Below are 17,899 nucleotides of genomic sequence, written 5' to 3' on the forward strand. Positions count from 1 at the left end.
ATACATAAAGAACTTAGTACTTGTAGACACTATGGACACCAAAAGTTATATTTAAGTTTCTTTTTTTAAAAAATCAAAATTGTGATTTAAAAAAAAAAGAAAGAAAAAAAAAACATCGTATGGGCCAGCGCGGCGCTTAATTTAAAAAGCTGTCATTTAAAGTTCTCGGTGAGCCACTGACATTAAATCTAAAATAACATAAATCTAAAATAACACATTTAAAAAATTTAATAGCTTAAAACTCAAATTTATAAACTTAAATCTTGAAATATATAAATCTAATATTTAAGAAAAAAAAACTAAAACTAAAATAAAGATCCAAAAACAAAAGTAGGTGAAAAACTAAGGTAGATCAAAAACTAAGGTAGATCAAAAACTAAGGTAGATCAAAAACTAAGGTAGATCAAAAACTAAGGTAGATCAAAAACATATTTAAACAACAAAAAAAAAGCATAAAAATATTCAAATTTTTATTGTATTCAGAAAATATTACATTCATCGTAATAAATGATAAATATAACATCAATGAGTATGACCCCAGGAAAAAAAGTTCTATAGAATTTCTATAAGCTTTTGAAACATATAGTTCAGAAATTCTATAGAGTTCTATAGAATTTCTATAGAACGTCTGTTAATATCTATAGAAATTCCTACAGAACTTTTTCTTCTACTGTTTTTTCAATGGAAAAAGAAGTTTTATAGCAGTTTCCATAGAAATTAATAGGCATTCTATAGAAATTCTATAGAGATTCTATAGAATTTCTATAGAACTATAGGCCATATGTTTCAATAGTTTATAGAAATTCTATAGAACTTTTAGTCCTGGGACGAAGTTTATTTAATGTTTTTATTTAAGTTTATTTAATGTTGTTATTATTATTATTATATTCTTCAGCATAAAACTAAGAGCTTTTTTAGAACTAATTGTTCAACTTTTTATCGCACAAAATAATCGTCTTCATTTTCAATCCTAAATTCTATTTCTTGATCTTCATCACTTAACAAATCATTTTTATTTTGTTCATCTAATGCGGCGTCATAAATAATCTCCTTTTCATTCGATTCAATCACAACAACTATTTTTTTGCGCAAAGGAAGTTCTTGTTGCTCGCTAAGATCGTTTTCTTTAACATCTTCAACATCTTCAACTTCACTTTCGTACGGAGATATGTCTAAAAATACTTTGCCGTCTTCAGTTTCTTCAATATCGTCTCCATCGTTGTCTTCTATTTTTTCCGGGATTGGACCGATTTGATTAGCCTTAATTATCGGATCTTCTCTTCTTAAAACACAATACAAAATAACAATTGAAAAACCTTGCAGTAGGTTACACAGAGAAAACAAATATTGCCAACTAAATAGCTCGGTCTGTATTCCTATTACCCCAAATATTGCTGTTAAAAGCATAAAAAACGTTGTAAAGCCTGTTTTCATGCATTTTTCTTTTAATATTATGCTATTGGGTAATGTTTTTGATTCCCGAAACACATCAACTAACATAAGAAGTGTCATGATTGCAATTGTGATTATAACACTGGAAAATCCCCATACGTTTGTTCCCTCAAATAATGACCAACATAGTTCTTTGCTGTAGCTTTTAAAATTTAACCCACTTATTGTTAACGTAACAAGTAATGGAACAAAGTAACCAACAAAGAGGTAAATTTTGTAAGAGTTGTATTTCTCAGAATCAAATATTTCATGCACACGACTTTGCAAAAATAATGTGTAAATATATAACCAAAAGAATACTGCTTGCAAAAAGTAATAGAAAAGGAAAACCAATATGTAGCAACTTACAGACTCGTCTGTCACATTGAAAGTAATTATTAAAAAAAAAATTTCTGTCATCAATGTATTTACCATAATGTGCAAATTAATAACTCTACCGGAGTCAAATTCTTTCATACGAATAGCCTCCAAGGCAGTGGCACCCCATTGATCTTTCAAAAACAAATAAACAGTAGCAACAAGCAAACTTAAAGTAACAAACAAGCTAGAATAAAAACAGTTAATTCTAATACTATATATTCCGAATTGGAATTTTTGTCGATAAGCTTTTGCACTCCCAAGTACGGACACTATGCCCCAAGTTGGACATTCACATATAGTGTGAGTTTTGTTAGTTTTGACTTTTTTACATACATTTTCTGAATACGTTGTTGCTGTTGAGTAAAGACTCCAAAAAATGCACTTTTTTTCAGTTCTATCGTCTCTGAAATGTTGAAATGTGTATGAAATAGACCCAGGTCGAGATAAATTGCATTTTGGGTACTGGTTACACGCCATAAGTTTTGACACAGGAACAAATTCGTTTTTCGGATCAAGTTTAAGATTGTTTTTCCAATTTTCAACCATTGAGTCAGGCAGAGAAGCTAGCTGGTTATAAATAATGCATGCTAAAGTAACACGCGGATACAAGAGACCCCATTTTGCTGTAAAACCAGTATACTCGTCTTCCCTATCACTAAAAAATTCAACTATTATCTTACTACCAGAGCTAACAGGTAACAAGTAATTTGTTTTATTGTTTCCACAGTACTTTTGTAATCTGTTACCATTCTCATCCATGACAGCTACATAGTCATATATACAAAACTTGCTTACCTCAAGATCAAAATGATCAAACTTTACATATAAATTAAAGGGTTCTGGAACAGAAATGATCCATCTGCATTTGGCATTTGGAGGATATTTATTTGTTTGGGGATCAATTGGACTGTAAAAATCACCTTCTAAAGAGTCAAGAGAACCTTCAATGTTTGTGTCATTACAGTTGTAAACCGGAGCAACTGTAGTTGTTGTGGTATCATTAGATACAGAACTTGCGTTAGTTGTATCAGGTAGATTATTTACGAAATCTTTAGTTAGAATGTAGGGAGTAGGAGTGACGTAAGAATCTTCTGGTGTAGTAACGCTTTTTAATAACCGGATGTTAACAATATCAGTTAAAAAAGAAAAAAAAGAGTTGCTGTAGCTGGAATGACAAAAATTAGGGAATGATACATTTGCAACATCTGTACAGCGAAAAGTATAAAGCTCAACTGAAAAGTAGCTTCCAACGGTCTGGCTCATAAAAAATGATTCTTTTACTTCGGAAGAATGAAACTCATAAGTTTTTTCTAAAAAGTAGTATAAAGTACGTATTTTTTGCGCATGATAATCGAGAGAAAATTGATAGTTTCCATCTGTGTCATCTTTTAAGTTGTTAAGCAAAAAACCGAGAACCTTCCGATCATAATAATCTTCATTAAAAGGTTTTTGAAAAGGCATAACTTTAGGGCATATGCAAAGATATGATCCTTGAGTGTTCATACACAGTTCATCCTCTCGACAAATATCCTTTTTATCACATTCATTTTTGTCAGTACAAGTTATACCATTACCGGAAAAACCTTGATTGCATTTACACTCATAGAATGGTTTCAAATCAGTACAATTAGCATACGGAGAGCAAGGAAAGTTCAAACATTCATCAATGTTTTCGCACTGAAAACCATCACCTGTAAAAAAATAATGTCGATGATTTATAAGCATACAACCACACACACATACACACACACCAGTTACGGATCTAGGATATATATATATTTTTTTGAGGATGGGGGGGGAGGAGGAGGGGGAGGGTTAAAATATTGTTGTATCACATTTGCGCCTCCTTAAAAAAAAAAAGGTCCTCTAATTTTAAAATCTTTTGGACTTTCAGACTTGGGTGGGGGTGGGAGTGGGGAGGGAATACATCCCTCATCCTCCCTGGATCCGTCACTGACACGCACACACACATATTTGGGAGAAAGAGGCAGTTTAGGTTAGGGGTAGTTTAGAGTACATTTGGACGTATTGCGAGTCTTTTAACAATCTTATTGGCAAAATAAATTATTAAAAATTAAATCGGTGAATGTTAAAAGGGCAGAAGTCCAACTATATAAACTTTCAGAAAACAAAAAAAAATGCATTTTCCCCAGTAGTAAACTTTTGTTAATGGTTTAATAATTTTTTTTAAAGAGGATAATATTTTTCACCCTCAAAAAAAAAAAATTAAACCATCAACAAAAATTTAATACCGGGGAAAGTGCAGTTTTTTTTAGTTTCCCGGAAGATTACATTATTGCACTTCCGCCCTTTTATTATTCACCAATTCAATTATAAATAAGGTAAAGTTTAAAAATGATGCGCAACTATAAAAAGAAATGTGAAAAATATAAACGAAGAAAAATTAAAAATTGCAGTAAATGCTTTTAATAAAACAATGAAATAAGAGAAGTTGCAGGTGTATTTGGGTTCTCTAAATGCATTTTGTCTTACAAAATAAAAATACTCAGAAATAATAAAAAATTAAAAAATTAAAAAGTGATAACTTTTCCACCAAGTATTCTATTTCCACATTTATTATTAAGATCATAACATTCAACATTGGTTGAATGTTATGAACTTTATTTTTTCAATTGATTTAAAAGAAATCTTTTATTTGTGTTTATCTCAATTCGTTTTACATTCACACTTTTTTACTTCGTTATTTTTTAAAGTTAATATTTTTGTATTTATAAGATTGATAGACAATTGAACAGTATTTTCATTTTAGTTTGTAAGAAACATATCTTGTATTTTTATTATATTCTTTAAACTACCTTAACGTCGTCTAAAACTACCCCCTCTTCCTCTATTCTCCCTTTTATATCTTATATCTCCCTCCCTCTCTTGTGGGGTTTGGTGACATTCAGCAGCTTCTTTTTTAAGAAAAAAAAAGCTTGAACTTTTTTAACTAGTTGTGCTTAGCTTTTTTTAAAATAATTAATAATAAACTATCTTCTTCAGCAAAACTGTCAACTTTTTTTCAAACATCACAAAAGCTATGGTATCTATTTCAAATAGCGTCCTAATGTGCCCCCTTCTCCCCTACAATTTATTATTATTTATTTTTATTAGTGATAAATGTATATATTATTATAAGTGATTAGGGTTATCTGGAAAACGAGTCACAAAGTTAACTATTTGAATAAAAGATTGATCAATGCAGAAGTTATGGGCTATAGTGCCAGCAGGGTCAGTATCGTTAGAGCCAAGCCATTTAGTGTGATAAGCATTAAAGTCATCGACAACAACAATATTAGCAGAGGGGTAAAGAGAAAGAGCGTAGTCAATGTAATCAGAAATTACATCTAAAAAATTGCAGTCTTGAGCAGAACAAAAAAAAGGCGATGTAAAAAAGATGTTGAGTGGAAACACATAAAAAATCGTAAAAAGGTTCAAACCTGATTTCTTGACAAACAGGTGAATTAATGCATAAGTATACTCCAAGCAAAATATGTGACTATTAGAGCCTTTTAAACCAAAGGATAGTACTCATCAATAATAAGAGCTGGAGGAATAACAGCCAAATTTAAATTAGTTTCACTAAGAGAAAGCAAGTTTGGTGAACTTTGAACGAGGTATGATTCAACTAAAGGTAGGTTAATTTGAAGCCCATAAATATTTGTGAAAGATATATTGAAACAGTTAGAAGATCAAAATTTTTTTTTATGTTTAATATTTTGGGTTACTTTAGGCATGATTTACGTTTAAAAAGAACTTGACTCATCCATAGATAGAGCACGACGTTTTAAATAATAAGCTATGCAGTTGTCTCAGTCCTACTAATTATTTTAAAGTCACAACTTAGGGGGGCTCCTTACGTGGCCTCAACAATGCACACCAAAAGCATTAGCAGGGACACCATTCATGCTCAACATGGCACTATTAATACTCTGATATTTTACAGTTGTTCATGAAATCAGTCTCTCTAAGAGCTACCACAAAGTTAAGGAAACCTCACTACAAGCCGGCCTCAGAACCATTAAACTGAGTTTTAGAGCTGTATCCTCATTAGAAGCTAATGGGAAGAGTTGCATAATTGCTATCACGGAGGCAGAAGCAAAAGTCTGTGAGTAAATCCTAAACCTGACCTGACCTAACCTGAACTAGTTAAAAGAAGTCAATTCCTGTGCGCAGTACTTTAAAACATTGATTGGGAATAATAGACGTGGTGGGGATTGAACTCGTAACTACTCGCTTATGAGGCAAGTGCTCTACCACAACACCACTGCCGCATATATATATATATATATATATATATATATATATATATATATATATATATATATATATATATATATATATATATTAATATGTATATATACATATACATATATAAATATATATGAATATATATATCTATATATGTATATATATATATATATATATATATATATATATATATATATATATATATATATATATATATATATATATATATATATATGTGTATATATATATATATATATATATAAATTTATTTTAATAAAAAAGGCAGCGTATAACTATTTTTTAAAATATATTTAGATATAGTAATATATTTTACGATATTTCGTTGACCTATTGTGGTCAGCGTCATCAGGTAATGAAAAAAATGTTACAAAACAACATAAAACCAACCGTTAAAAAAGAAGACATTAAAAAGCATAAAATATAAAAACCAATCAAATAATATAATAGTGATGTCAGTTAAATTTTTGTCAAAATTGGTCCCCAAGTTTTTGTTTTCACATTATCCCCGTCTTCTCTATTTAGAACAGTTTGCCCAATACCTATCTCGTGTCGAATTCTTGCTATATTTATTTCCAGGGATTCTCTAACTTTTCTTATCCTGCATTCTGGAATGACTGCTAAGGTCTTAGGATTCAGCCAATCAAAAGTACCACGGCATGTTCTAGAATGTTCCGTGGCTCCTGAACTCAACCATTTTTTATTTTTATAGGCTCGTTGGTGTTCCGCACTTCTTGAAATGATTTTCTTTTTGGTCTCACCAATATATATACTTCCGCATGAGCATTTAAGCTCGTAAACACGGGATTCGAGTTCGGTGGCAGTTTTGTTTTGTTGTTGCATAGTATGTTATTTAAATTGGGAGGTGAAGTAAACGTAACTCTGATGTTTTGTTTTTTAAATTCTCTTCGGAATTTAGGGCCAATAATAGGTAGTTTAACAAACTGCTTATTTAATTGTTTAGATGTAGTATTTTTTGAAACGCGGTCTAAATAGTTTTTGGTTATTTTAATAAGATTACTTTTGTTATAGCCATTTTCTAAAAATGTATTTATGAGGAAATCAACTTCTTGTGAGAGTTGTTTTTGGGAGCAGATTTGTTTTGCACTACAAAGAAACCCTTTAAAGACGCCAGTAATTATGTTTGGGTTAATGTTAGAGTTTGATTTTATTTGAACATTGCTTATCGCATTCTTACGGTGTATTTGAAACTCATAAAATCTGTTCATTGTATTTATAATAGATATATCTAAAAAGTTAAGTTGTTTTCTTCCGTTTTCAAGTTCAACAGTATATTTTATGGAGGGGTTTTTTTCATTTAAAGTTTTAAGGAACAGTTCTTGTTTTTCTTCCAAATCGAAGCGAGCATGGGTATCGTCTCTTTTTTCTATATTTTGCAAAAATGCTTCAACCATGACTACCATCAACGATAAAGCAATTGGACCTGAATTTGGTAAAACTCGGATTTTAACTTCGTATAAAAAGTAACACTTGCTTAGTGAAAGTCCAATTAACTGGTGTATATCTAAAAGAGTTAACTTAGTCCTAGTTTTTAAATCCTCTAAATCATTGTTCAATATGCTAGTAATAACCGGTATTGCTTCATCGATCGGTACAGATGGATATAAATTTACTACATCAAATGAAAATTGAATTTCATAAGGGTCAATATTCCATTCTTTAGCACCGTTGACAAAAATACTTGAATTAATTAGTCGAGTTGTATTTTTATTTAATATTTGTTGTATGATTTTAACTAGATACTCTGATGTTCCATAAGGTGGTGTGTAACAATAGTAGAAACAACAGGACGCATTGAGTAGTTTTTTTCTGGTTTGTGAGCTTTAACCATTCCATAGATTCTAGGTGGAATGCAATTTGATGGATACATTTTAAAGTAAGTGGCATTGTCTAACTTACCCTGTTTTCTTAATTTACATAACAGTTTTTGAAATTTAGTGGTGAATGTGGATGTTGAGTAATCAATAACTTTACTATTTTTTATTTGTTAAAAAATACTACATCTAAACAATTAAATAAGCAGTTTGTTAAACTACCTATTATTGGCCCTAAATTCCGAAGAGAATTATTTGGATTATCTTTATTTATATTTTACGCTTTTTAATGTCTTCTTTTAAACGGTTGGTTTTTGGCTGTTTTGTAACGTTTTTTTTATTACCTGATGACGCTGACCACATTAGGTCAACGAAATATCGTAAAAATATATTATTATATATAAATATATTTAAAAAAATAGTTATACGCTGCCTTTTTTATTAAAATCAATTTATTTATAAACATATCGTATAACAAGATATAGCTTTTAAAGATATTAGTTAGTATTGATGAAAAAAAGTACACTACTTCTAGTCTTTGCTTAAAAAACGATCCCCACAAGGCAGCAGGACATGGAACAACTTATTTGCAAATTATTCGAGAGTTTTTTTTATTAATTTTTGTATACAAATATTAGTTAACTAATACCATAAATATTAGTTAATTTTAAAATATTGTATATACTTATATATAAAAATAATACTTTGAAAAAAAACAAACGTTTTATTATACTAAAGCGTAAGGTTTAAACAGTATTATAAATAGTTATATGTCCATTTGCGTTTTCGCAGTAGCAAGTTATTTTTTCACCAAAAAAATTATCCCATTCAACTCAGGCTTTATAAATACATTGGAAACGTGACGTACTGAATCAAAACTAGAACATACATGAGTATGATATCAGATCGGGATATCAGAGTTAATAAAGCAAACTACTAGTTAAAAAATAAAAATATGCAATAAAATAAAAGAAGTATAAAATTTTTTTACAATGAAAAAAATGAATAACAAATAAACGAAAAAATAAATGGGACTTAATTACTAATAAATTTTAATTTTTAGATAAATCAAACAAACATTAAACCATAAAATAAAAGACCTCAGTTAGTTGCAAAAATCACCAAATAATATGAAATACAACATTGTTTTGGTGTTTGTTATTTAATTAGTTTAAAGTTTTTTTGATAAACAGTTTTGTGAAGATGAGTATCAGATCAAAAATTAAAAGTCATTAATTAATCAAAAAAAGATTGTTGCCGCAAAAACCAGTTGGAGCATTGCTTTCAATGTTGCAACATTGTTTGTAACACCAGAAAGCGTTTAAAGGGTATTATTAAAATGATGAGCAAAGATAATATGTCCGCTTTATGTGATTAATTTATTTAAGGCTAAAAACACTAAGCTATTTTTTTAATATAAAGTAAGTTTATATTGTTGCAATAATAGTTCTTAATGTTTGTTTTGGTATATGTTTTCAACTTTTAGTATACGTTTTCAACTATTAGGCTACGGTATTAGGGTTCCATCTGATATTTTCAAAGGTGTAAGAATTTAAAGAATTAAGTTTTCGATTTTTAATTTTAAAATGCTTTACTGCTGTTTTGCATATATATAATAAAAATATTTGCGTTATTACTTATTTATTTTTTAGATTTATACCTTTCATACTATTTATAGAACTTTCAAAATTGTTTTTCATAATTTTTTTTAATTTTAACTTTTGTAGTTACATTCTTATAATATAAAAAATATAAAAAATATAAAAAATATAAAAAAAATAAAAAATAAAAAATATAAAAAAAATAAAAAATATAAAAAAAATAAAAAATATAAAAAAATAAAAAAAATAGATCAAATCTTATAACTCTCAGGCAACAAAATGTAAAACTGCACCTTTTTAAAATGATTCCCAAAATGTTTTTTTTTTCTTTATTTTGAATTGCAATTATAATCATAAATTAGTTAACTTAATTGTATGACTAAATTGCAGTATTGTAAAACTTGTATAATAATCAGAGCTTGAAGTAGAATAGGAAATCAAGTGGAACGATGTTTAAAAGTTTAAAGTGTGTGTTGATGTAGGGGCTATTTTGCATATCTTCGATATGCAAAATAGCCCCTCCGCTCCCTAAGGAAAAGCGGAGAAAAATGGGAGCTTCCCTTAACCTCCATTTTTCTCCGCTTTCAGTCATTCAAATTTTACTATAGGTGCATTTTTTCTGTATTTCGAGGTCTAGAGTGATGACTAAAATTACTATTTAGGGGTTAAAGTAGAAAAGCAAATTAAGTGAAACGGTTTTAAATAGTTCCAAGTGCTCAATGCGCATCCTTTTGAACTCACACTTCAGCCTCTCCAGCTTCTAAATTAGATCGTTCAAGTTTTTTCTATAGGTGTATTTTTGTTGGGTACATTTTTGCTATATTTTGAGGTCTCGGGTGATGATCAAAATTACAATTTCTACCCATACTTATTTGCTTATATGCCTAAATTAAATGCTTATACTGCGGAAAATTTTTTTAAATGAATACAAATTTCTGGGGTTCAAACAGAAACCTAATGACATAAACAAGAAATAAATATGTTCAATATCAAATAAGCGTTGAATATATTATCAAAGTGTTATGAGCATTCTGAATCACTATAACAATTTCTAAAACGATTTTATTCCAGTTAATTTTTATTTCCTTTCTACATAGTCATTCCTCGCAATCAGCTGTTTGTCTACCTACATTCCCATTCTGTTACATACTTCTTCGGCTGGAATTCTTTTAGTGGAAGACCGTCAATGCTAATGAACATCAATGATTGTGTAAGTTTTACTGACATTATAATTTGTACACCTATACCAGTGGCAGATTAATGTTTAGTTTTTTAGGGAGGGGGGGAGGGCATAGAAATGAGTAGGAGGCGACAAGGGTTGTGGGCGGCATATTACTCCAAGAAACACTTTTTATTTGCATTTGTGAATAATATATCTTGTCAATCCTTTTATGTGCCTTTCAGCATAACTATTAAGTACGTCTGAGACACTAAACAATCTAAAATATGAGTTTGCTAAGTTTACTTTGGTTAACAATTATCGTTCAAAAAAAAAAAAGAAATAATTAATATTATTGCAAAGGTTTGGAGAAATTTATGATGAACCAAAAATTAAAATAGCTATTTAACTTTAATAGAAATCACCGCGTAAAAGTAAAAATGATCTTTTACTTTTATTAATGAAATAAATTGCCTAGTTTATGGACAATCGTATTAAAAAAAACAACAACTCAAAAACAAACTCAAAAATGCAATGGTGGAACGGTTGCAATAAAAGAATTGAGATAAACGTAATAATTTTGTGATTTTTTGGCTAAAGAGGAACAGAGTTCCCCTGCGTTTCCCCCTGCTTTAACCCTTGACGCAGTTAACGCATGCAACGCATGCTTTAACTGCATCAGGGGTTAAAGTAACTGTCGAGGAAATTTCTGCTTTAATTGTTTGAAGAATTGTTTGACCCAATCAAAACGGAGATATTATCACTGCAAAAGTAAGTTGTCGGATAAATAGGAATTTGAAAATCAGTTTTGAATCTGAGTTGCAATTTCTGTAGAATTGACTGAATATCAGCCCTCGGAATCAGTAAAAAGAGGTTGGCAATTTTTTGCCCACTTTAAACTATTAGAGGTTGGCAAAAAAATGTTCAAAAAGTATAAAACATAAAACATAAAAACAAGCTCAGCAATTTTTTGCTGACCTTGTACCTAAAATACTTTTAGATCGGTAGTTAGGTCGGCATTGCCGAATACTGACCAAATTCCGAAGGCTGGAGCATAATAAAAAAACAATTATTACACAAAATAATATTTGTAAAAAACCTTTAGTCACGTCATTTTTTAAGAGTTTAATTAATGTCATTGAATAAAAGACCACAGGTTTTCCCTCGCAGAATCTTATAAAGATCACAGGTTTTCCCTTGCAAAGTCTTATGTTAAACGATAAAATTGAAACAGTTGTTTAACTTAAATAAAAATTCCGACGTAAAAATGAAAATGATCTTCTACTTTTATTTATGAAATAAAGTTTTGCATAATCTATGGATGAAAAAACAAAACAAAAACAACGCTAAATGATTTCGTGATTTGTCTGCTTAGGAGGAACAGCATTTCCCTCTACTTTAAACTCTGTAATAATAACAGTAATAAAGAATTTTCGATTTAATTTGATAAACTTTGATGATACCTGATGATACCTGATACAATGATTTATAAAATTATATAATAACAGAATTACAGAAACATCAAATGTTTCTTAAACAACCAATCTATTGAGCTATAAAACTTTTTGATTTACGGAATCGATAAAAGCAGACTTACAGAGCCAGCAAAAGCAGTATGGGAAACTTTTGAGATTTTTAAATCATTTATGAAATAGTTCTAGTTTAACAAATATTATTAAATAATTCCCTTATTAAATAATTTCCCTTCGTCCCTTGCCAATATTACTGATAACTAATTTATCACACAAACTAGATCTGAACACAAAAACTTTGGGTCCATGTCCAGAACTATCTGTTATCTCAAACTACCGATTTGAAAATAAGCAATGTTACCTGAATAGCCGCCATAACAGGTACAAACGTATGATCCATCAGTATTTGAGCATTCTGCATTTATATCACATTTGGCCATTCCTTTTCTGCATTCATTAATGTCCACACATTTTATTCCATCACCTAAAATTATCGTATACATTTATAGACATTATATCTTTATCGCATAGACATATAAACATTATGAAATTATTGCATACTTTTAAACATTAGTATTATACATAAAATTATCAAATGGTTAAGGTGGAGCAATGTTGGTCTAAGGAGTAATCTGGGTCTAATTATATAATTATTAGTTATATGAATAATAGTTTTATGGACAGAAGTTTAAATTTTTAGATATCTTAAGTTTAAACTATTCAAATTTAAGTTAAAACCCAGCTATGTTGTCAGAAATGGTACTTTTTTTAGTTGAAATGCTAACTACATCATAAAACTCATTTTATTAAAGCTTAATGTAGCTTAGGGTGGTCCTTAAAACAACTTTTTTTAAAAAAATCTGCTCCCACCCCTTAAATGTGTTCTATATAATACGAAAACACTAGGTTTAAATTTTTTTTGAAAAAACATATTTATAGAGGTCCCCCAAGACCCTTTAATATTTAACGGGTCCCTAATATTTTCAAAAAAAAAGTTTCTCAAAAATAGGTCAACCTGGTACTCAAATGAAGCGCAATTATATAAAAATTTCAAAAATATTATTCATTTTGAAAAATAAATTTGAAGTTTAAACTTATTTATCACAATTATCATGAAAAATTCACTTATTTCATTTTTTGCTAAAAACAAGATTTTTACGTAGTAAAACCTAAAATAACTTTATTATTTTAAAATGAATGTTATTTTTGAAATTTTTATATAATTTCGCTTCATTTGAGTACCAGGTTGACCTATTTTCGAGAAACTTTTTTTCTTTAAATATTAGGGACCTGTTAAATTTTAAAGGGTTTTGGGGGACCTCTAAAAATATTTTTTATTCAACAAAATTTTAAACCTAGTGTTTTTGTATTATATAGAACACATTTAAAGGGTGGGAGCAGATTTTTTTCAAAAAAATTGTTTTTAGGGCCACCCTAATGTAGCTTTAAGACATTGGTTTGTTTAAAGTTTGGAATATAATCAGGCGGGGTAAAGTTGGTCTATATATGTAAAATAAAATATGTCATAATTTTAATAGCATTATCATAATTAACATATAAACCTTTTAATATTATAAACCTTATAACATTATAAACCTTATAATATTATAAACCTTAAAAGTTAGTTGAATTTTTATTTAAAATTTATAGTTAAATGGTTTTGTCATCGTCTTCTTTTTCACAAATAAAACAAAGATTAGTTTTAATATCTTCAATGACATTTAAAACTGCCCTGATGCAATACTCAACTTATTGCTTCTGAGTATTTTTGTTTCGTGTGCATCATTATGAGACATTAAAAAAGTTGAAGCAGAATTGTTTCAAATGAATTCTGTTGATGCACCAGCTGCGTGGTACTCATGAATTTTTTATAAATTTTTTATTGTTTATTCCTTAATTTATATAAACGTTATATTGTGTCTTTTAACTTAATAGTTAAACTTTTTAATGGAGCTAGAAAATGCTCTTCGGGAAAACATCCAGATTTCCTACTTTGTTTCCTCCATTCGCTTTGTACATGTTTCCAACATCGCTTCATTGGACCGTAGACAGATGCATCTAATGGGTGCATTAAATGTGTGGCATTAGGTGGCAATACAACAAAGAAAATATTGTGGTCTTTTGCTAATTTAATAACGTCCGTATTAAATGAGAAGCAAAGTCAAGTTCTCCTAAAAGAAGTTTAGATCCACTCAAATGTTGAACGTTTGGCAAAAAGCACAATTTAAATCACTTTTTAAACGTTTGCATAACAAACCAACCTGATTTTGTGCAACTGTAGGCTGTTTCATGCAGTCCTCCTGTCACCCGACCTTTATAAACGTTAAATGCTCGATAAATTATACCGGAAGCAGAACCAATACTCATAACAGATATTGAAGTTTTACTAAATTCTTGAACATTTTCCACACGCCATCTTCCTTTTCGAACTAAAAAAAACTTTTTTTCATCATCAGGATCATCTGAAAGATTTGTCTTATCGAAATTAAATACGTTTAAAGATGGAATACTGTCTATTCAATAGTTTTTTCAAACTTATCAAAAAAATTAGTTATAGTTTCAACTCCTCACTTAAAATTATGCTTAAAACTAAAAGAATATCTTCCAGAAATATGGTTTTGTTTGATGAAAGATTTTAACCTGTCATCTCCAGGTATCTTTAATTTAAAACTGTTTGAATCATTACGATTTTTGAGGAAATTAAAAGAACCATTCTAACATCTAATCTTCTAATAGGAAAAACCCAATCAGTAACAACTTCTATTATTTGAACAATGAGTACTTCATCTGCTTTGCTTTAAAATGTTTGCCTATCAACCTTCTTTGATTTGAAATTTTTAATGTGATCTTGCAGGGTCGATTTTTTAACTTTATGCTTAACTGCAGCTTTAAGAATACTTGTGTCTTTACTATTTTCTTCAGTTGGTTTTTTGAAATCTGCTTGGGAACTTGTTCCATACAACATTTTTAGGTTTTGTTTACGTCTGTAATTTCGCGGCATCATTAAAAAACTACTAAAAATAAATAAAGTGTTTTAATAAAAGTATATAAATTGATTTTACAAAAATAAATAAACTATTTTAATAAAAGTAAATGAAGTTTAGTTTAGAATATTTTAGTGGTCAATAATTTTAAATAATTACAACTATAAGAAAGAATTTTTCAAGTTTTGAAAAATAAAAAAACAATGCTTGCTACTTTTGTTTAAAAATTATCAATGTAGATGTGCAGCATCAGACTCTTCTGTACTGACAGTACTTCTATACGCAAAAATGTCGATCAATTACGGACGCTACTTTGGATTAGTCTTAATGACTATTTGTGGCTGTTCCTATGCTAAGCCAATAATATCTTCGGATAAAACATTTTACAGAGAAAAATAGCATGAAAATTTAAATAAATAAAACAAAAAAAAAGCAAATTGTGATTTAATTGTAGAAAAGGAATATTTCATAAAATCGGTTTGCAGCTTTAATAGTTTTTAATAACTTTTGTCAGACACAACTCAAATGTTAATTAAATTACGGAAAATTTGTCCACTCCCTTAAATTTTTTATAATACAATAAGGGAATGTTGTAATATTATAGTATTTCTTAAATTTTGGCGTTTACATATTAACATATAAACTAAACCTCAAAAAGTTGTCTAAAGTCTTCTCAGAGTTTTAAACTTGTTTTGATAAACAGATTTGAAACATTGATCAGCAAACAATTCCATCATAATTTTGTTTAAGAAAACAACAAGATGGTGTTTATTATTATGACCTTCCATCCCATTAAAAGATTGTGGTTAAAATTAATCTTTACATAAATTTCAGTTTCATAAACTAAAAGTATAAAATCAAGCTAAAAACAAAATAGATAGTCTATTACATAAAATGTTTATAAAAGAATTGCTTTCATGTTTAATTCAACTTCAGATTTTTATAATTCTTTTTCAATAAATTTTTTAATTCAAACTTGCCTTCAAATTCTTAGTATACTTTACAATGGTATCTATATAAACTTCATAAGAATTAATCGAAAGTACTTGTTAACTAATAAAAGTTGATGTTAAAGTTTACATTATGTAATAATTGTCTGCAATTATGTGTAGCAGCAAAAGATCTGCTGCTAAGTAGAGCTTTAAATTGTTGAGCATTATTTTCTCTTTAAGAATCTAAAGTTTTGCATGATTTTCTGTAACATTTTTAACAAAATTCAATGCAAGAACTTTGTTAACACCAGTATTTTTGGACTATTGACAGTCAATATCTGTTTTCATTCTAAAAACATTCGGTTCAATTATCAAAGACCCTTGACCAACATTTATACCCGTAGGAATCCACACGTTATCCACATCTAGTCATCTAACAGTGCAAATATGATCATATTATTTACATATATCAAAAACTTTGATGCTGGCCTCAATTTTAATAGGGAGGTGGATAAAATTGCCCCAATTCCTTAAAAAATTGATTTTCTCATTAGTTTATCAGTTGATCACTTTATTTATTAGTCCTTAATACCATGCATTAATTTTTTTTTGCAGTAATCAATTTTTCAACCTAAACATACTACATTTGACTATTGTAGACTGTTTAAACGGATTTTGTGATGAATATTTTTTGAGAGAGTTTTATTCAACATAAATTTTTTGTTAAAGATTATAAATATCAAAGTTTTATTTAGTGAAGAGAAAAAAGATCTTAATACATAAAGCTTGCTGCAAGCAAAAAACATAAAAAGGGGCAGGAAAAAGATAAACTAAGACCAACAGTGTAACTTCCACTGTTATCGATTTTTTTTCTATTTTATTTATGCATGAATTTCATATAAAAAATTTTTTTGCCATTGTTTAAAGGCTTTGTAAATGGGCCCCTATATAGCCCCTTGAAAGTAAGAACAAATTTTTTAAATTTGCATTTCAAGTCGAACATTCGTTTTGTCGAATTGTTTTCCTTGGTGCCTTGAAGGTCCGAGTAACCTAAATTTTACTTTAATTTACTATAAGGTATTTATCTAATATAGATTATATCCTAATACTTTTAGAGCCAATTACTATATAATACTTTCTGTTGCTTTTTGTTAAATATCAATAGATAAAAGTACAATGTTAACACGTGACAGGATACAAATCAAAATATATCTGTTATTAAAAAAAAACTGTGTGTATTTATATATATATATATATATATATATATATATATATATATATATATATATATATATATATTGTAAAATATCTAGTACATGTTAATACATGTACTATATTATATGATCGTATAGCACGTTGTCAGAGTCCTTCATATTTTATGGACCTGCGTGTCCTTTAGAACATGTATCACTGTTCAAATATACTTTAATCTGATCTTGATGTAACTAAAATCAAATTAATAAAAAAAAATTATTAGGTGTAATTGTATTCCAGAGTAAGATTTTATTTGTGAGCTGCGTATTTCTGATGATAAATATGAAAGTATTTAAATTTTGTTTTATTGGTGCTACCCCATTGGGTATTTACTAGGTTGATGCGGCATTCAATTAATGAATTGTATATTTGTGATTTTTCCGAGATTTACATCGGTATAGACATAAGTTTTTATAACTTTCTCTCTTATAATGATAATATTGCCAATTGAAAGTTCAAGCATCAGAGTCAGTTATCTTCTTTTTTTTGAGCTTGAATGAAAAAGGTTTCATTTAATTTTAACAATTAATAGACATTTAACTTGTTTATTTTAAACCAATCAACAACCTGTTTAAGCTCGT

At 28.7% G+C, this 17,899-nt stretch overlaps 1 protein-coding gene across 1 annotated transcript in view; it reads right to left on the reverse strand.

Annotated features, from left to right (window-relative positions):
* Positions 1 to 459: 459 nt before the first annotated feature.
* LOC105845741 (uncharacterized) overlaps positions 460 to 17,899 on the reverse strand; it is a 69,854-nt gene continuing 52,414 nt past the window's right edge. Inside the window, exons 4-5 of the mRNA XM_065810502.1 lie at positions 12,510 to 12,632; positions 460 to 3,503 (exon numbers count right to left, since the gene is read on the reverse strand). Coding sequence (XP_065666574.1) covers positions 937 to 3,503; positions 12,510 to 12,632 — 2,690 coding nt within the window. The 3' untranslated portion in view covers positions 460 to 936. The remainder of the gene's footprint in view (positions 3,504 to 12,509; positions 12,633 to 17,899) is intronic.

Source organism: Hydra vulgaris, chromosome 11 (assembly GCF_038396675.1).
Source record: "Hydra vulgaris chromosome 11, alternate assembly HydraT2T_AEP".
Lineage (NCBI taxonomy): Eukaryota > Metazoa > Cnidaria > Hydrozoa > Anthoathecata > Hydridae > Hydra > Hydra vulgaris.